The 21,408-nt window shown below is 29.6% G+C and overlaps 1 protein-coding gene across 1 annotated transcript in view; it reads left to right on the top strand.

Annotated features, from left to right (window-relative positions):
• Nucleotides 1–19,244: 19,244 nt before the first annotated feature.
• The window catches only part of LOC107841884 (DEAD-box ATP-dependent RNA helicase 53, mitochondrial), an 11,568-nt gene continuing 9,404 nt past the window's right edge, over nucleotides 19,245–21,408 (top strand). Inside the window, exon 1 of the mRNA XM_016685731.2 lies at nucleotides 19,245–19,767. Within this exon, the coding sequence (XP_016541217.2) occupies nucleotides 19,378–19,767 (390 nt within the window). The 5' untranslated portion in view covers nucleotides 19,245–19,377. The remainder of the gene's footprint in view (nucleotides 19,768–21,408) is intronic.

Genomic DNA, 21,408 nt, shown 5'->3' with positions numbered 1-21,408 from the left:
AGTTATTGTGTAACCGTTCCGTCCTTTTTTAAAAAATTAGATTATACATTAATCTCACTTTTTTTACTAAGAAACAGGTCGGGTCTGTCCACATGGATGATTCCTGACCCGTAATCTAACATGATAAGAAATATTTATCTTTGATAGCAATGATGAAGATGATTATTTGTAGAATGGTCGGTATTAGCGGTTAGCTAAGTTGTTCAAATTCAGTATGGGTGTTCGATATGAGTGTGGATCCTAGATCTAAGTCAGACTTTATGATCTAAATCTTAGGATTTGGGTTCATGTACGAATATGTAGGGGTGTGCAAAAATAATTTAACAAATAAATTGAATTGAAAATTGATATTGAGTTATTTGATTAATATTTTTATAATTTTTTTACTGGAATATTAATTCTGTTTTCAATTAAAAATTTTTGTTAATGATTAAACTGATAACCTTATATAACAATATTAATTTTTTTTTGTCCCTACTCATATAATAATGACTTCAGATTTTAAACACAATTTTATTTTATTTTTGGCATTTTATGATTGTTAGTTTGGTGTTGTTGTCTACTTATTAAATTGTTGTCTTGGTAGTGTTCTAAGCATTGGTGAAAACTATGAGCTGGCCTTGTTTTCTTTTTGAAACGCTATTGCATTCAAGTTTGATACTTCATTAAAGAAAACAAGGTGTAGTTTGTGTAGACTCTTATGCATGAAGATTGTGTATATATAAATAAATGTAAATAAAAGAATGCAAAAAATATTAAAGAAGTACTTTCTTATTGGTTAACCCGAAAATTGAATTGCAATAATCAAAAGTTGATAATGAATATCTTGTTAGTTTGGTTATCAATTAACGTATTATGAAAAATCAACAAACCAACAGGTAATAATAAAAATCGAACCAAACCAACTGATAAGCATCCCTACAGATACGGGTGCGATGATTTCACTAAAAAAAATTTAATTATCTAAAAGTACTCTCGTTGTGCTAAGTGTGGTAGGTCTCAAACGGGGGGGTGTAGGATTGGTATAGATAGATGTTTCAGATGCGGCAATTAGGTCACTTTTTAAGGGATTGCCCATCAACAAAGCAAGGAAATGCGGGTAGAGCTCCGACTCCAGCATCATCCGCTCTAGCAAGCCAAGTTGCCTAGAAAGGAACTACTTCAGAAATTGGTAGACGTTGAAACCGATTGTATTCTTTGACTAGGCAGCAAAATCCAGAAAACTCTCCTGATGCTGCGACTGATACGTTGTTTAACTTTCCCTATGCATAGAAAATTAGTGTCCTCAGACTCCTACTATATATTTGGCGTGAGTTTTCTTAGCTTAAAACCTAGGCAAGTGAGTAACATGAGGGTGCTAATGTTGATTTTAGGGATCTGGATTTTGTAGGTTTGATGTGGTGTTAGTGAAAAGTAAGTTAAGTGTGAACACAATAGAAGAAACCCCTAGGCAAAATATAGAGAGAGATTGTAGTTAAGCCTATAGGTGAAGGAGAAACTTAGAGGGTAAAGGAATTAAGGTGATGTGTGCTTGAGATATAATTTTTTGTAGTTGGAAATTTTGAAGTTGCGAGTGTCATGTATGATTAGCCAGTGTACTAATATTGCTTAGTGTGAAAGAGGCTAAGGTAGTGTAAAGGGTGTTCCTAAGAAGAAAACTGAGGGATCTATAGATGGTTAGTGTTGAACTTTTGATATGAGGTTGTTTTTGTGGATTTAGTAAGGACAGTTTATTAAATAGGAATAGTTACAACCTTAAGTTATTGATTTTAGTATGACAGGGAAATGGTGAATTGATAAGCAAAGGCTAGTCTTAGTGTCATTGAGTTTCTTTTTAGAGATTCGGGCTTGTGCATGGCTTTGTTTTACCTTGCTTGCATATTTACTCTCTACGTTAGTTGAGATGTTACTCTACTCTAGCTTTTGGTGTGTTAACATTTCCTCTCCTAGTCCATGATCAGTCCATAGGGATAGAAGAAAAAGTCTTACTAATTTTGTAAACTCCTATGGATATTCCATATCTTCCAAATCATGATTTTCGTGCTCTAAAGACTTCGTGTCTATGTACGCTTTGTAGATATCCTGATTTTAAGTTAAAACATTTTGACTCATGTTTACAACCTATGTGTAGGATAGGGTTGCTAATGGTTTGGCTTGTTCTTTCATCTTAGAGTTACCCATCATTTGAGTACGAATGATTTCAAGGGAGAAATAATACAACGCCTCAAAAAAAATTCCATGATCTTAGTATTCTAAAGACGAGTTTACGCTTCAAAACTTAAGTCTTAAGTCTCTTGAATCAACCCGAATCGTTTAGGATACCTTTCGGTACTTAAAGTGAGATTTTGGATGTTGAAATAGGTTGTGCGCTGTACACGAGGACCTCCTCCTTGAACCCCTGCGCCGTGGAGCACAAGAGAGAACCGCTAGAAGACCTCCACACTGGGTGGGGCACCGCACAACAGGGGTGGCGCGTCGTAGACCCCCTTTTCCGACGTCATGATTTTTAATTTTTATTTTATATTAGGGGCAAAATGGTCTTTTCTTTTTAGAAACCGCCCATCTTATGTTAAATACGCCTCAAAACGTCAGAAACTCTTACGATTTCAAATCAAAGCCCTTTCTTATTTTTTCAAGCTTTCAACCTTCAAGTTGCAAGGAAAATCAAGTTAGGGCTCCAAATTCAAAGGATTCTTCCCCATCATTCATCTATGAGGTACGTAAGAGAAATACCTTTCGTGGAGAACCTTGTTCATCTCCACAATTGAGTCATAGTTTCACGTTAAGTCATGATTCAAGTTGGATTTGAAGATTTAAATATTTCAAGTATTGTTCTTGAGTCTTATTATAATTTTCTTCTATATGCTTTAAGTATTGTGAATTATTCCCCGAGTTAAGGTCGTTTTTAAACTTACATTTAATTTCCATAATCAAGAGTTAGTTTTCACATAAAGTTTATGATTTGGGAATTTGTACTGAATGTTGATTTCATTCTTCAATAGGTTTACTACTATAGTTTTGTTATAAAGAATATTCAAAGGTAGTCAATTTATGAAAAGCTTATGAAAAACCTTTATGTGTTATACCATGACTTGAAAAGTGAAAAGAAGTTATCATATCTTGCAAAGTAAAAGCAAGTTATAGCAATTAGAGTCAAGGCTCGCAGCGAAAGATATGTTTCTTGATACGATATTTTAGAGACTAGTATAATTTTAGAAAATATTGTTAAGACTTATGATATGAGCAACTATTATATTTTTAAAAAAATTATTTAGCGCTGAGTTGGTTATGAGTCTGAGGTCACATACCCCATAATTACATCGCCATCATAGGTTGTGCCTTTAGGCTAGCAATTGGATCTATAGGTTATGTTTCGTCTTATATCTCGGCAAGGTATAGGACGACTCTTCTTAATGTGGGCGAAACAATGAACTTCATGTTGCTCACATGGTTTATGTCGGTTAAGAGAAACTCCCCTAAATCTAAAAATACTAAGTATTTGACCGACTTACTTATAATTATTACTTATGATATTTGCATTGAAGTGGTTTTATTACAACATTAGAATTGATTACTTTCGATTTCGGACTTACACTTTATAAAGTTTATATTTAAGTTCTTACATGTTTTCAATATTTTAAGTAACTCACTCATTACACTACTTTAGTCCCGACAGTTTTACAAGAAGAGGTTAGTAAGTCTTTTGTTTCACACATCCTTACTCATGGCGTATGTGGTGACTTATTTCAAATGATTAGTCCGTTTCAGTTTTCAGTTAGTTTGTCTTAATTCCGCTATTACGTACCAATATAATTCAAATATTGATCGCTCTTTTTGCACTATAACGTTTCATAATAATTAGGTCAACTGTAATTAGCATAATATTATGCAAAACATAATTACGCCTGCTAAGTAGCAGGCATTGCTTTAAAAAAATCTTTGGTGTAGAGGGTGACAAGTTTATTATTTGAATATATCAATATATATTGCTTTAAAAAAATATTTTCTGCCAACAAAGGTCGAACCCACAACCATTGGGCCACTAAAAACATGTCTTACCACTTTCACTGGATATTACTTTGGTATTGTGGGTGGCAGGTTTATTATTTGAATATATCAATATATATATACTTATATAGAGAGAGAGTTTCCGTCGAAATTTGCAAATAACGTGCCATCCTCACGGGCTTTAATAGATCCACCCCTGTGTTAGCATTGTAAATGCAGTTGATTAAATATTTTTATGAATACAAAAATGTGGATTTTGGTACCAACTAATTAGGACCAAAAGCATGATTTGGTATCTTAGATGCATGAATGTTAGCACATGATGAGAAGACAAGGGGATAACGACTTGAATCTAACTTAGATTTGCTTGTACACAAAAGAATATAATTTTTAACCCATTAGTTGGACCTAGAATAGGCAAGTCAAACTTAGATATGGATGGATGAAAAATAAATAAAATAAAATATTTTATCTATTCATATTTCTTTTTTGAATTTTTTATCCGATGTCAGGTATTCATGTTGAACCCTGATTAATTCAAACTCGCGTCGGATAGGACCCATTCGAGGTAGCGCTTCGTACTAAAAAAAATTTCATACTCAAAGTTCGAACTCGAGACCTCTGATTAAGGGAAAAACAACCCTATCCACTGGACCATATTCGTTGATGGTTCTATTCATATTTGATACTAACAATTTATCAGTTAATAGATGATATTCATATTATTTGTGATCATGTGAGAACATAAGTTAAAAATCAAAATAAATTTAGACTTTCAGACAGCAAAAACTCATAAAAGATGAGTGTTGATAATATGAATATCTTTTTTTTTTTTTAGATAATATGAACAAATATTATATTTAATTCATTTTCGAATGATTAGTTAATCAATCTTTATTTAATGGGTCGAATGGGGTAATACTTATTTAAAAAATCATTTTGCCAACCCTTGTTGGACCAAACAAAAGTATAAACACGTTTTACACGTCTTTTCACTCTTAGGTGTCGTACTTGTTTGGTATGAAGCATAACTAAGCTATATATAGTTTTTAAAAGAAAATATAAGATTATTTTATTCTGTATTTAATTGAAGGTATAAGTTAATTTCGAAATTATTTATTCCATCATTTATACTATAGTGATGGAATAAGTCATTTTACATAACAGATTCTGAAATAGTTAATCCCGAGATGGCTAATTTCGAAATTAATTATTTCAAAATAATTCTTTCCCAGCCAAATAACCTCGATTTATGCATTTTTAGAGATAAATCCTTTTGTAATTATAGGTTAATAGATAACGGGTGAACATTCATGTATTATTCCTTGTTAATCCCAAGGAATGGAGGAGGTTAGCTTAGCCGAAGGATAATTATTGAAAAAAATGTATGTGTAAGCACATGATGTGTATGTATTGATTTGATAGCTCCTCTTAATTCTATAAAATAAATTATAAGATTGTTGTATGAGACGATTTTTTCTAATATAATCATCTGATATTTGGTACTTATCAAACTGATCAATTTAAATTCACATCTAAAAAATTATTATTTTTCGAATGTTTCAATAGAATTTGACATCTAGATCAAGAATTAAAGTCTAAGATTAGTGATCTTCAAATACAAAAAATCAATAATTAAATACCAATTGTAGGGGGTGCGGATAACTTGTGTGGTAAAATAGTGCTTGGATATTTTTTAAATTCTCTAAATATTTTTATTTTTATTTTTATTTTGAGTTTATTTATGTTAGTTTTATCGATATTTATATCTTGGGGGTGATTATACGGTAATTGATTAAATGTTTTACTATAGTATTCTTTATTTTTTTCTCTTAGTTTTTGTAATTCTTCTATATTATTTTGAAGGTATTCTAAATATTCTATATCCTTTGTTTCAAAATATCAAATTAGATTGTCTTTCATAAGTTTTTCTAATAATATTATTTCTTCCATATTTTCTCTCCAATATTTTAAGTATTCATGGTCTATCATTTTATCCTGTAGTAATTGTAGATTTACAAATTTTTGTATAAAAATGTATCCTAATTGTACTGTAATGTATATCTAATTCTAGATTTTCAATGCTATTTATTACCTTGTGTTGTTCTTCTCGTAGCGAGTTTTTAAAATTATATAAACTATCACATGTACTTTTTCCTAAATTTTCTAAGGTTTCTTCTATCCATATTAATTTTTCTTTTAGATTCTCCATTATTTTTCTATTTCGGTTTCTATAATTAATTTCCTTATTTAGATTATCTTGATTTTCTCTAATTCTTCTAATATATTTTAACATTTCTTAATCTGAATGATATCTATTTGGGTAATTATCCAGGTATAACTTTCTATCCAATTTATAATTTCAATTTCATAGTCTAATAATTTTTCTAATATTATTCTCTTAATATTTATAATTTTTATATCTCTAAGTATATATATAAGATTAATATTTTAAGATTATCTGTCATTTAAAATTGATTAAATACTTTATTATAATATTTTTTAGTTGTTTGTTTTAATCTCATTAATTCTTTTATATTTTCACTAAGAAATTGTATATATTTTATATCTTTAGTCCTCATATATTCATCTAGATTTGTTTTCATTTGTTTTTCTGTTGATTGTATATTTTTCATATCCATTTTCCAAAATTCTAAATATATATAATTTATCATGGTTGATATGTAGGTTTGGTATATAGGTATTTGTAAGAGTAGTTAGGTAAGTGTGGAATATAATTTATTCTAGTCATAAAATATTTATCAAATATTTTTTTCAATGTGATTTTTCTTATATCTACAAATTCTATATCCTTAAGTACATACAAAACAAGTATTTTAAATTTATCTACTATTTCGTCAGATAAATTAGTATTCATTTTTCATATGATGCTTTTTTAAAATATTCCCTTCAATCATGCACATAACAAAATATGATCACTTTAGATTGCTAGATACTAGATTATTCTTAAATAACATATTCTTCGATCACTATTAGCATGGTAATCTGGCTACTTTTCCCTTAAACAGCGCCTCTACTTTGGTTACTCCCCTATCATGGCTTTCTTGCCTCACCGGTTTCACCTTTAGGATGACATAGTTCTTAGGATTTTTTCTCTTTTCTCCACTTTGCTTATAAACTTCTTAACATGCTATTTTTCGAATAATTCTACTATAAAGCAACTAACATGAACTTATTTTATCATATTATGATTGTTAGGAATTTATGAATTCAGCTATTCATAATAGTAAATGAATATACCTGTTCTGGTAGTTTTGATAATTCTAAGCTTTGTTCTTCCATAGATTTTTCCATTGAAATATACCTGTTTTTTAAATAATCAAATTATTTGTTGTAGGCAAGAGAGAGTTTTTTGCTTCAACGCATGAAGGCTTGCTTCTTTCTGCCTTCGATCCCTTCATTTATAATGGATGATTTACATAGTTTTACGTACTAATGTTTTACACGTTCCTAAAAACTTTACACGTATCTACATACTATTCCTAGAAAAGACTAATATTTTACATAAAGTCTTACAAACTTTAAAAAAGTCAAAAAGTCTATAGTAGGCTAATAATGGTATATACCTAACCTAGTAAAGACTAACTATACAATATCTTTTACTTAAAGGAAATCAAAAACTATTATAATTCACATGTTGAAAACTATAAGTCATATGTCCTTTTCATGTCTTTTATGACTTTGATAACTTTTGTCTTTTTTTTTTATCTGTAGTTGATTTTCCTTCGTTGTTGTCTCTATCGTATCTGCTGCTTTTTTATCTTCTTTCTAGCTGGCATGCTTATCTTCATTCTAGCTGTACATCTGGGACAATATTATCTTCTCCATTACATCTCGAACATTGATGGTCTGGATATTTGTGTCCAATTATCTTGAAATATCTTGTCAATAATTCGTCTAAAATAAATTCTCTCCTAATTGCTCTTGCAGTAGGTTGTCTTTCTGAGTTAAGTAACGTCAATATTCATTGTCTGATATCTTCCATATCTGCTTGTCGTAGTTCTTTTAAATTTGAATAAATCATCTGATGGTCTCTTGAATAATAGCTCCATATTCGGTTTCCATTGGTATAATTATTTGCTAGTTCTTGAATAATTGTAGCTAGTCCAATAAGTCGTTTGTTTGCATAAAAATCAGGTATCTCGATTCTGGATATCTTTGGCTGCTGCACAATATCTTCTGGTATAATCATATCTCTGGTTAATCTTATTTTTACAACTTGTATAACTGATTTTATCTCATCATATAATATCTCTGCTAGTGCAGTATAACACTTTATATAAAATAGATTTCCTTTGGTTATTCTTTTATAGGTCTTGAATATTTTTTGTAATTCTTCCATAGTTGATAGTTCTTCTCCATCTTGGGTGTATATGGTATTTAATAATCCATAATCAAAACAAGTTTTTATTAAGCTTGGGTTGGTTTTGGGTAGTGCAATTAGCTTGTTGTGACCTTATAATCTTTGGGTTATATAGTTTATGTTGGGTTCTTTGATATTTGTAGCTCTGGGGTTAAGGTTTAGAAAAGTTTGTACTCGGTACATATTTTCTATGTATTTTTGGGTTGTATAGTTATAAACTTTTTTATCTTGGTTCAGACTATCTCGATGTGTGGTAATTTGTGGGGGTATGTTCAAGAGGTCTTTTTGTATTTTTGGTGTAAATGTTTTTTTAAATATCTTATTTAAGTTCATATTCTGGTATCTTTGTCCAATAACTCCTTTGTTTGTACCTGCAATTGTAGATTGATAAACGTTATGGGTTTTACGGAGTATCCCAAAGTCTCCTTCTAGCTCTGGAATTTTATTGCCTTTCGATCGACATAGCTCTGCACACTGCTGAGTTAGCTGATTTGTAGCTACAGACTTCAGTTTATCTTCATTAGTCTTTAGCTTTTCTATTTCATTACCTATACTACCCACTTTCATTGAAAGCGTAGTTAGGGTTTTGAATATCTTTTCTAAAACATCATCTTCTATTATATCAGTCTGTGTAGCTTTATCTTGATATGTAATCTGCAATAACGTTGTTATTAGTACTAATTACTTCAATTGTAAATGTAAAATTTAATATATTCAGTACTAGTCTCTGAATCTCTTTTGTTGTAACTGAATTTTGTATTTTCTTTGTTAGCCACCAAAGTACCTGTGTATTATCTGTTCGTACAATAAACTTGTTATATACAATATATGGCTCAAATGCTAATAAACATTTTTTTGATGAACATAATTCTTTTCTATTTATTTCTCATTTTATTTCTGTTTCATTAAACGTTCCTAAATAATATCTACAATGATGTTCTATTTTTTCATTTTCGTACCTATATTTAAGTACTCCTCCGTAACTACATTAACTAGCATCTGCTTCTACTATATACATAAATTTTCTATTTTCGTCTGGAAATTGTAATTTTGGTAATTCTTTACAAAGTATTTTTATTTTCTGGACTTGTTTTTTTTATCTTTTTCGTCATAATTATATTCTACATCCTTTTTAATTTTTTTCTGTAAAGGTTTTAGATTTTCTGCTAATTTTGGTATATATTCCCTTACTTGGTTTACTAATCCCAAAAATGATGATTGTAATTTCTTTTTTGTATCTAATTCTTCTTTCGAATTTATTATTTTTTATACTATATGTTGTTGCATTTTTACTCCACTTTTATCTATTTATATTCCTAAAAATTCTATCTGTTTTTTCATAATTTCAGCTTTCTTTTCACTTAAACTTATTCTCGATTTTTCTATTATATCTGTAAATTTTTCTAATAATTTTAAATGTTCTTCTTTGGTTTTTGTATATAATAGTATATCATCTATATATACTATACAATTAGGTAATTGTTTAAAATAACTATCCATAAAATGTTGATATCTACCTGGTGCATTTTTATATCCAAATGATAGTACATTCCATTCATAAAATCCTTGTGATACCGTATATGCGGTTAATTTCTTAGATTTTTCTTCTAACTTTAAATGGTAAAATCCTGATTTACAATCAAATTTACTAAAGTAATTATATCCTTGTATTTGTCTTATTTTTAATATCTTATTTGCTATTGGGTAATTACATGTCATAGTTTTTGCATTTAGATTTCTATAATCAATAACCATTTTACTTTTTCCTTTTTTTTGTTCACTATGTTTATTTACTATAAATGCTGGACTATTGTGTTTACTATTATTTTTTTGTATATATTGTTTTTCTAGTTCATCTATGTGCATTTTAAATTCTTTTAAATCGTCAAAATTATATGTTAATGATTTTTGAGTTACTATGCTATTTTTATCTATTAATTCAATTTTTATAGTAGTTTTATGTTTTTCCCATCATTTTTATGGATCTTCACTATATAATTGTTCTAATTTTTTCTTAATTATTTCTATCTTATTTATTGAAAATATAGTTATTTCTTTTTTATTTATTGAAAATACGACCAGTTCTATTGTTTCTTTAGTATTTTTTATATTTTCTAATTTTTGTGTAATTTTTTCACTTCCTTCTATCCAATTAGTTTCCTTTCTTATTTTATTAGTAACTTTTTTTGCTCTTACTTTCTGTTTACATGGCGATGTAAACCACCAATCCGTTCTAGTTATTTCCTAAAAGTATATCTTTTGATGTTAGCTCATAATTATAGATTTCTTCTATTGTTAATATTTTATCTCATACTTGTGTTTTTACATTCTTAGCTTTATAAGTAATTAAGCTTCCTTCGTTATTAAATCCTTTAACTATTATTGGTGTTTTTAATTTATCTCATTTACTTTCTGGCAAACAATTATATCTACATAAATTAGGTTCTGCTCCTGTATCTATCATAGGCGTATAATATCTACTGTAATACCCTTCCACTACTATCTTCATTAATACATATATTTTCATATCATGTTAAAGCTCTTCTTAAGAATAATTTCTCTCTGTTGTATATTATAGATAATTGTGTATGCTCTATATTAGATGGTTTTACTTGTTCTAACTATTTTATTCCCAATATTATGTCTGTTTTTTGCATTTCTTCCTTTATTTCAAATTCTATTTTTATTTTTCTAACTCCTATTGTTATTTATTTTTTCTAATATATTTTTAGTGTTTATTAAACTTCTTGGTAGATCTGGGCATATATTATTGTCAGATTTTATTTCTCCATTTTTTACTAGATATCTTGCTATATAATTTTCCTCTTGTCCTGTATTTAAGAGTATTAAATATTCTTTTTCATTTATTGTTCCTGTTATGTAATATTGGTTTAAATTAGTTGTTGAACTTGTTTCATAACTTGTTTTTTTTTTATGAACTTGATGATTCTGGTTTTTCATAAGCTATTCTTTTTGTTGTACTTATTCTATCATTTATTATTTCTAAATTTTCTTCTATATCTATGTCTCTATAACTACAATCATTATTATCAATTATTTTTACAAATTGTTCAAAAGGACTTTCTATTTGTATTTTGTTAATTTTATTTTTTCCCGTTATTTTATGTTTTGTTGTTAATACATATAGATATTTACATCTTGCGGTAAATATTTACTTCCTGGGGTTAGTTCTATTCCTGATATTTTTCAACATAATACTAATGATTTATCTATAGTTTTATCTGTTATTGTTGCTGAATAATTCACACTTATTATAAATTTAAATTTTTGGTATATTAAATTTACTTTTATGGCAGTTATTTTACTTTTTTCTATAGGTTTTATAATTCTATCAGATGCTAGGTATCATTCTATTGGTGTATCTATTCTTTCTCTAAAACATACTTTTATCAATATCTCTGTTCCTCCAAGGTGTACAAATTTTATTGGGTCTTTACTTTTTATATCATTTATTTCTTTATTAATTATTCTTTTTGTTACTAGTGGTATACTAGCTCTTCCTTTTATATATCTACAATCTATTACATGTTCTTTTTGGCTTACTACGTAGTATTCTTCTTTTCTTCTACTAAATATGTTTTTTATTGTTGGTATTTTAAATATTTTTTCTAAACTTAAATCTAATTCTTTTCCTTTTATTTCATCAAATATATGACTATCAAATATTTTTTTTGATTTGTTCCTTCTTCATTTAAATATTCTTCCTTTGTTATTATTTTTATATCTTCTTCAGTTATTTGGTTTATTCTTATATCTTCTTCAGTCATTTAATTCATCTAATTCACTATGTATTTCATTATCTGTTTCATTCTCTGAAATTTCATATATACTATCTTCACTTTCTAATTCGTAATCTATATAATCTATCTGCATATATTCCGTATTTTTTATTTTTATTTCTGATATTTATTTATTTTTTGGATTTTTAGGTAACTTACAATCTCTAGCTAAATGTCCTAATTTTCCGCAATTATAACAAGTACATTTTTTTATAGATTTCTTTTTCCTATATGGTCTTTTATGTTTATAGTTTTTTACATAATATCTTTTTCTTGGTTTCTTATATTTATATTTTGATTTTTTATATTTCTTATATCTTTTTCTTTTCTTATAATATCTTTCTTCGCATCCAAATTGAGGTGCTATTTTATTTTTGCAACATGCTAAATTTCTTATTAATGTTTTTTTTATTTTTATTTCTTCTCTATATTTTTCACATAGGTTTCTATACCATTGTTGTAAAAAAATTTATTCTTACTCCTAGAGTATCTACTATTTCTGCTTCATCCCAACTTTTTATTATTTTTGAACTAAATAGTTCAGGTAATTTACTAAAATATAATTTTCTTATTTCTTTACTTTCTTCTGTATTATATGTTGCTTTATAATAATATTCTTTAAATGCGCAAGTGTATCCATCTATGTAACACATATTACATATTGCTAATTTTAACATTAAATTCCTATTTGTATCTTTCTCTTCATTTTGTTCTTTTTCTGTTGTTGTCATGCTGCTAAATTCGTCTTTTATAGCTATTTCATATTTTTTTAATAATTCTATAGGTGTTAATTTAGTTGTAGTTGTTGATGATGTTTCTTCTGTAGGTTTGTCAGTTCTTAATACCCTTTTACTATTTTCAGTTAGATTTGAAAACCATAATTTTACTGTTCCTATTAGTGTTCTTTCTATATATTCTGGTGCATCTATTACATTTATATTATTATCTAATAATTGTTTTGTCATATATCCTATCCATAATTGTATTATTTTTTTTTGCATCTATTACACAATCTAAGTCTAAAAAGTTATAATTTTTATTAACTATTTGTTTTGGTGTCCATTTGTCATATTCATCCTTTAAACTTATTCTTATAATATGTAGGTTTTCTTATTTCTGATGTTCTAGGTACTATATTTTTATCTTCTTTTTTATCAAGAGTATTTATTTCTGTGTTTCTATTTTCTAAGTTTTCTTCATTAATTACTTCTTGTTTTTCATTGATTTCTAATTTTTTTTTATATTTGTTAAGATTTCTGTATATGTTTCACTGTTTTCTGAATCACAATTATCTGTTTCTTCAACATCTATTGTATTTATTTCTAATTTTTCTTTAAATTGATTTATTTCGTTTAATAATTTTTATTCTTTATCTTTTTCTTCTTTTTCTTTTTGTCTTTTTTCATACAAATCTTTTAGCATTTGTAGTTCTTTTTCTAATTCAACAATCCTACTATTTTTAGTTTCTTTTATTTTTTGTATTTCTTCTGTAGTTGTTTTTTTTTTAATTTTTTCTCTTTCCTTTTTTCTATCTATTTCTTCATTTTTTTTTCTATTCTTACCATAACTGTCAATTTATCTTCTAATTTTAATTATTCTTTTTCTAACATTAAATATAAGTGTTCACCTATTTTCTTATATTTTCTTCCTAGATTAGAAAATACTATTTTTATTTTTAATCCTTCGTGGTTTTCATATATTTTTTTATCTATTATAAATTCTTCTTTGTTCATTTTTTATTTAATTGTTAATAGATCATGTTGGTATGTATATTCTAGACTATCTATTGTTAATTCTAAATTTGATATTTCTTCTTTTTGTGCATTTATTGAGTTTTTACTAACTCCGGCAATTATGTTATATTGTAGTCTTTCTATTCTTATTTTTAATTCTTTATGTTTTTTTAGATATTATTTGCTTTAATTCTTCATATTTTGATAATTTTTGTCCGTTATTCATCTAAATAATATTTTTGGAGAATATCTAAATCTAGTTTTATCAGATAAGTCATGATTAATAAATTAATCAAATACTTCCAATTAACACCAAGGGCAAAGATGATTTTTTCTTAAAAAATATTCATGTATATGCATTTATAACTAATTTTAATTTCATATATTTCTTTTTAAAGATTGCTTCTTCATTTGAATCTGGTCTAATTTGGCCTTTCAAGGACGTAAGGGCATTCAATATTGACAAGGATATCTCACTCAAGGTATGGACAACATGTTTGATCAGGGAAAAGTACAAAAACTTGAATTATGTCAACCTAAAAGTGAAAGAATTATAGGGGCGGATCTAGAGGTTTGATTACGAATTTAGGTGAACCTAATAATTTTTGCTCAGACTCAATATCAATTCTAAAAGAATTGCTAAAATAGATCAAGGAAAGCTACCTTGTGAGGTCAGTTTTATTAAAAGATTGACCTAAAAATTGATCTCAATATTAACACAATGCGATACAATGCGATATATTATGAATCGATTTTATTAAAAGATCGACCTAAAAATCGATCTCAATATTAACACAATGCGATATAATACGATATATTATGAATCGATTTTATTAAAAGATCTAACTAATTTTAATTTAGTATACTCTTATCTAAGAATTGCTTTTCATTTGAATCTAGGTTGATTTGGCCTTTCAAGGACACAAGGGCATTTAATATTGACAAGGATATCTCACTCAAGGTATGCACACATGTTTAATAGGAAAAATTACAAAAAACTTTAATTGTATCAACCTAAAAGTTGAAGAATTATTGGGGTGGATCTAGAGGCTCGATTATGAATTTACGTGAATTTAATAATTTTTACCCAAACTTAGTATATGTAGGAATTTGAATTAAGTTTGAAAGAAAGATTGCGGAAATATTGAATGAATAATTGAATTTGAATGAATGATTGAATTGAATTGAATACTTGAATAATTGAACTTGAATTAATTGTATTGAATGTATTCAACTAAATTAAAACTGAGGTACAATGTCTTATTTATACAAGTGATGAAATAAAATAAACCTAATTATTGCCGACTTCAATTTTTCTAAATAAGGTAGAAGTCTAAATAATGTACAAAATAATAAAGTGATACACTCTTAAATAAGATATAAGATATTAGAGATATATACTAAAGATTTACCTAGGGTGTACAAAAGGAATAAAATAATATATAAGAATTTTCTAAATTTGAGTCGAAATAAACATGTTGAGGCGGCTGAAATCAAGGTTGGCCCAAACTACGTACTGCAACAGATGGATATACAGTGAGATGAAACAGATGAATCAACTCGATTCAATGAACAGATACATTAGTATTTCAATAGTATAAGTACAAGAAGAATTGCTCAAATCGACCTTAAAAAGCTATCTCATGAAGTCAGTTTTATTGAATGATCGACCTAAAAATGATTGTTTTTAAAGATGGAGGCGTAAGACGAGACTTTTTACCTAGTATGAGGCGAGGCGTAAGCCCCGAGGCGTTGGGACATAAGCCCCATGAATCCTTTAATATTTAATATTTTATAAGTTAATATAATTAGAAATAAATATTTTTTGAAAGAGATAAATCACCAAAAAAAAGTAACTTATATCAAAATATAAAAAAGTAAATGAAATATGTATCTAAAACTGATTTAGACAAAAAAAGTTTAACTAAAACCACATAATACAACTAATAGATATAGTTAACTTTCCTATGATAAACCATTATATGTCCTAAAAAATGTTTATATAAAATAAACAGTACATAATTAATCAACCCTCACCTTCACGTAACTCGATTAATATATATATTTACACACTTACATACCATATATTATATTTTAAAAGAAAGCAAAAAAAGAAAAAAAAAAACCTTAAAAGCTCGTCACTATAGGCGACTTGGAACTAAAAAAAAGGAACTAGGAAGAAGAAAGTAGCAGTGTCATCGACACCCACTGATAAATACATTTTAAAGTGTGATTTTTATGTCTTTTTTTTTTACTTTTAATTTGAGATTTGAGTATTTAAGTGTTTACTCATCATATGTTTTAGCATTACGTTTGAATTAGAGATGTAGTAAGAAAAATCATTTTACTTTATAAATTTTCTAGGTTTACACCTAATTTGCGCCTCACGCTAAGGCGAACGCCCCAATACTTAGACGAACGTTTCAAATTTCGAGGCGTTCTCCTTTTAATACTTCACCTTCCCACAACGTCTCAGAGCATTTTTCTCTAAGCTTTGCCCCGAGGCAAGCCCCAGATTGCCTTTTAAAATATTACCACAATGCAATATAATACGATATTATGAATCAAATATGTTATTGACAACCAAGAATTACCAACCAACCTGAATATCTTATATTAGCATTTGGCAAGTAGGAAATTATTGAACTATGACAAAAGGGAAAATGTAGATTGAAAAGCCAAGCAAGATATGAACTTCATTTACTATTTTGATTAATGAGAAGAAGAATGTATCAAGATTATTCTTTGAACTTTGTCCATTTAGAGGGGGGAGATGACGTTATGTTTTGTTTTGCTTTCTGTTCCAGATATAAAATGTGAAACAATATATGTTTAGACAAAACATTATGGCTTAATAGTTACTACACAAATTTACAAATATCACTCTCATTTGCACATATTTTGTAAAGCTAATACCTCTACTTAGACTTGTCTCAACTAAACACTTTATAATTGGTTGATTGGCCAAAGTACACGAGAAACACGATATATGTATATATATATATATAAATTGTGATGGAATGATTGAGATTCTTTGATAATCAAAGGTTTTAGTTTGAATCATGAGAATGACAAAAAATTATGTTCGGAGAGTTATTCCTAGAAATGGGTGCTGCAATACGTGGATTTGAATTAGTTAAACCATAAGGAAAAGCAAAAAAATTAGTGACTTAAACCACACCTTCACTTCACATTTTCGTTTGTTCTTGATGCACATATGCCTTTTTAGGTGGAGAATGTGTGGGGGGTGGGGATGGGGTGATAGTTGACTTTATAAAGATGGAGTATAATTTTTCGACAAAGAGGTGTCACTTGACACTCCTTAGCACAAGGTCATATATATATACATAAAACGAAATTTTAACCTAGTTAAACAATATTTTTCAACAAAAAATTGTCAAGTGTCACTTGACACCCATTAGCTAGGCAAGTTGAATTACTAGAGTACTTTTAGTCAAAACTGGTTCAAGTTGAACTCAAGCTATTTCCAAAACGAGTCTAACTGAGACGAATTGACCTAAAATACACGCAAGTCGAGCCGAGCCATGAATCACTTCTAAATACTAGGCTAACCTTGGAAGGCACATCTAATGATTTGGACGCTAAAAAGGTGACAAATGAACTAGGCTGCCTCAACCTCAACTACATTGTTATTCTCATTTTCAAAACGTTAGTTTGGGCCTGAATGAAGATACAAAATGTAGATCCAATTTGTTTAAGCAAATTCTAATCCAAATGCATATTTTGAAGGCCCAAACTTTAGAAGAAGAATATCCTTCTTTCACCCAGAGGCGGAACCAGAATTTTAAACTTATGGGTTCCCAATGACTCCTTTTCTGCCACTAAGCTATCCTTTGGTTTAGTTATGGGTTCCTTCCACCTATTAATATTTATAACTTTTGACGATTTTTCTATATAATTTTAAGTCTTACGGTAGCGGGTGTGGGTTCGCGGGAACCCACACCTTCTACTCTACATCCTCCACTGCTTTCACCCTTGGAGGTTCAATTTTAAAAGGAAAAATAACATAAATACACATCTTTAACTTATCATATTTACACAAATTTTTACCCTTACAAAGTAATTATAAGAATTTCAAATAATTATATATCTTCGTTGGATATATCGGGAACTAATTATATATCTCGAAGGACCCAAAATCGAAAAAAAAATATCGGAAGCTAATTATGTATCTTTACAAAGGAAAAAATGTATCTTCATTGAATATATTATGTATATCGACAGACCCAAAATCGAAAAAAAGTGTCGGGAGCTAATTATGTATCTTTACAAAGGAAAAAATACATCTTCGTTAGATGTATTGGGAGCCAGTTATGTATCTCGACATACTCAAAATCGAGAATTTTAGTAATTATGCAAAATGTCTTAATTTTTTGTGATTATGTATCAAATCTGTCGAGATTTTATGTTGTTTGCCCATTTTAAATGGTCTTAACTTTGTTGAGTCGGCCCGTCTAACCATATCGATTTGTAGTTAATTTTAGAATATTTTAGTCCATGAACCGAATGACCCCTAGTCTTAGACGGTTAGACCTAGTAATTGAGGGATATGGTCCACAGAACATACTAATCATTTAGGATTGTAATTGCAGAATATTTTAATCCGCGAACCGAATGATCCCTAGAGTTTAGACCTATGGTGTTTTGGTATGATTAAAAATGTTTTCTCATATTTAGTTAGCTTAAACATTACTTCAAATAAACTTATTTTTCTCAGATTTAAGAAAAATGACTTCCCTCCATAAAGAAAGACAAATATTTTTCAAAACTCGCTTTCAACCTCACCACTTGACTCCCGTACCGGATCCTTTATTCCGACCTTGATACAAGTCTCGGTTCCCGACCTCGACCTAAAACCTGAAACTCGATTCCCAATCTTGAATTCGACTTCCACTCCTGGCCAAAACCCCGATCAGTCTCTTGACTCCCGATACTAACTCTAGTTTGGTTCAAGTCCCTAATCGACATCGAGGTTGAGAGTTACGATTAAGAGTCGAGAGCCAAGTCCTAGTTCGAGGTTAGGATCAGGAGTTGGTGGTTAAGATCAGGAATTGGGAGTTAGGTCCCGAGTCGATGTGAATTTGAGGTTTTGGGTCAGGTTTTGGGTCGAGGTCAGATTTTGGGTATCGGGTCTAGATTCAGAGTCGATTCTCAAGTCGAGGTTAAGAATCAAGTTTCAGATCAAGGTTGAATCACTTATTTTCGAAGAAAATATTTTTTACGAAAAATCTATACCCCACCAAAAATAACTTTTCCTAGTATTTAAGGGACATTTTTGTCATTTTATCATACTACACGAAAAATATCTTTTCCCTTATCATATAAAATCTCCATTCAGGTTCCACTTTCACCTTCCATTTGGTTTTCAAGTGTTTCTTGAAAACCTTATCACTTAACCCCGCCTTAAACCCTATCAAAAACCTTAGCAAAAATGGCTTTACTCCCTTGTCCATTGAAATATAGTACCAAAATGAACACACTTTTTGTACTAAAAAAATCTTCATCTTCACTAACATCAAAAAGGGTCACTATAAATCCCATTTCCAATATCACCAGCAACAAATTTAGTCCAAGAAATGCCCTCGAAGTTCCACAAAATCATAACTTTAACACTTCTCTAACACTATCAAGAACACCAAAAGAATGGGTTAATGGTAATTTTGAGTATAGTGATGTAAGGGGTTTTAGTGCCACTGCAACAGCATTGGTGGATTTGGACGAGGAGTGTGATGAAGGGCTTGAGATTTCAAAACTTGGGATTTGTGAGGAAATTGTTTCTGCTTTGGCACAAAGGGGAATTACTAGTCTTTTTCCAATTCAGGTAGTTTTAAAACTGTTGTAGGTTCTTGTTCTTTGATTTCTGTTACTGTCTGCTGTGTGTTGTTTTGTTGTAGTTTCTTTTACTTTGATTTCTGTTGCTATCTGTTGTTTCTTGTCCCTCGATTAATGTGTTGTTTTGTTGTAGTTCTTGTACTTCATTTCTGTTACTATATGTTGTTTCTTGTACCTCAATTAATGTGTTGTTTCGTTGTAGTTTCTGTTATGTTACTGTCTGTTGTTTCTTGTCCTTTGGTTTTTGGTTACTATTTGTTGTTTCTTGTCCCTCTATGAATGTGTTGTTTTGTTGTAGTTCTTGTACTTGGATTTCTGTTACTATATGTTGTTTCTTGTACCTCGATTAATGTGCTGTTTTGTTGTAGTTTCTGTTCTGGTATTGTCTGTTGTTTCTTGTCCTTTGGTTTTTTGTTACTATTTGTTGTTTCTTGTCCCTCGATTAATGTGTTGTTTTGTTGCAGTTCTTGTACTTCAATTTCTGTTACTATATGTTGTTTGTTGTACCTCGATTAATGTGTTTTTTTTCGTTGTAGTTTCTGTTCTGTTATTGTCTCTTGTTTCTTGTCCTTTGGTTTTTTGTTATTATTTGTTGTTTCTTGAACCTCGGTTAGTGTGTTGTTTTGTTGTAGTTCTTGTACTTTGATTTCTGTTACGATATGTTGTTTCTTGTACCTCGATTAATGTGTTCTAGTTATTGTCGGTTGTTTGTTGTCCTTTTGTTTTTTGTTACTGTTTGTTGTTGTTTCTTGTCTGTCTATTAATGTGTTGTTTTGTTGTTACTCCCTCCGTCTCAATTTGATCATCCTGTTTTGATTTTGCACGATGTTTAAGAAAGTAAAAATATGTAATTTTGAATCTTTGTGGTCTTACATTAAAGATAGAGGAATGTACCAAAATGTCCTTTAATCTTGTGGTGCTAAACATGTCATGTGGAAATTCAGGTGTTGTAGAAAATGCACTTTTTAACTCCTCAACAACAACAACAACAAACCCAGTGTATTCCCACTTAGTGGGGTCTGGGGGGGTAAGATGTACGCAGTCCATACCTCTACCTCTGATGAAGTAGAAAGGCTGTTTCCGAAAGACCCCCGGCTCAGGCACAAGATATCACACAAACACATAGTAAAGCACAGAAGCAGATGACATAACATAAATACGGCACCCATAAGGAATATAAAACAGAGGAAAGCAGAGGAAAGCACACAGATTCGTAATAAGCATGGAACACTGAATACGGAATCATAACAGGAATAAAAAATAAAAACCCCCACCAAGTAATTCCCTACACTAGCGACCCAATCTGGCCCTACTCTTCTGCCGTAATTCGCGTCTTCCAGACCTTCCTATCTAGGGTCATGTCCTCGGTGAGCTGTAACTGTTCCATGTCCCGCCTAATCACCTCACCCCAGTACTTCTTCGGCCTACCCCTACCCCGCCTAAAACCATCCAACGCTAGCCTCTCACACCTACGGACCGGGGCATCCATGCCCCTCCTCTTCACGTGTCCGAACCATCTCAATCGTGCTTCCCGCATCTTACACTCCACTGAAGTCACACCAACCTTCTCCCGGATAGTCTCATTCCGAACTCTATCCCCTCGGGTCAGTCCACACATCCAGCGCAACAT

The sequence above is a fragment of the Capsicum annuum genome, chromosome 9 (genome assembly GCF_002878395.1).
Source record: "Capsicum annuum cultivar UCD-10X-F1 chromosome 9, UCD10Xv1.1, whole genome shotgun sequence".
NCBI classification, from domain to species: Eukaryota; Viridiplantae; Streptophyta; class Magnoliopsida; order Solanales; family Solanaceae; genus Capsicum; species Capsicum annuum.
This window is presented reverse-complemented; position numbering and strand designations above follow the sequence as displayed.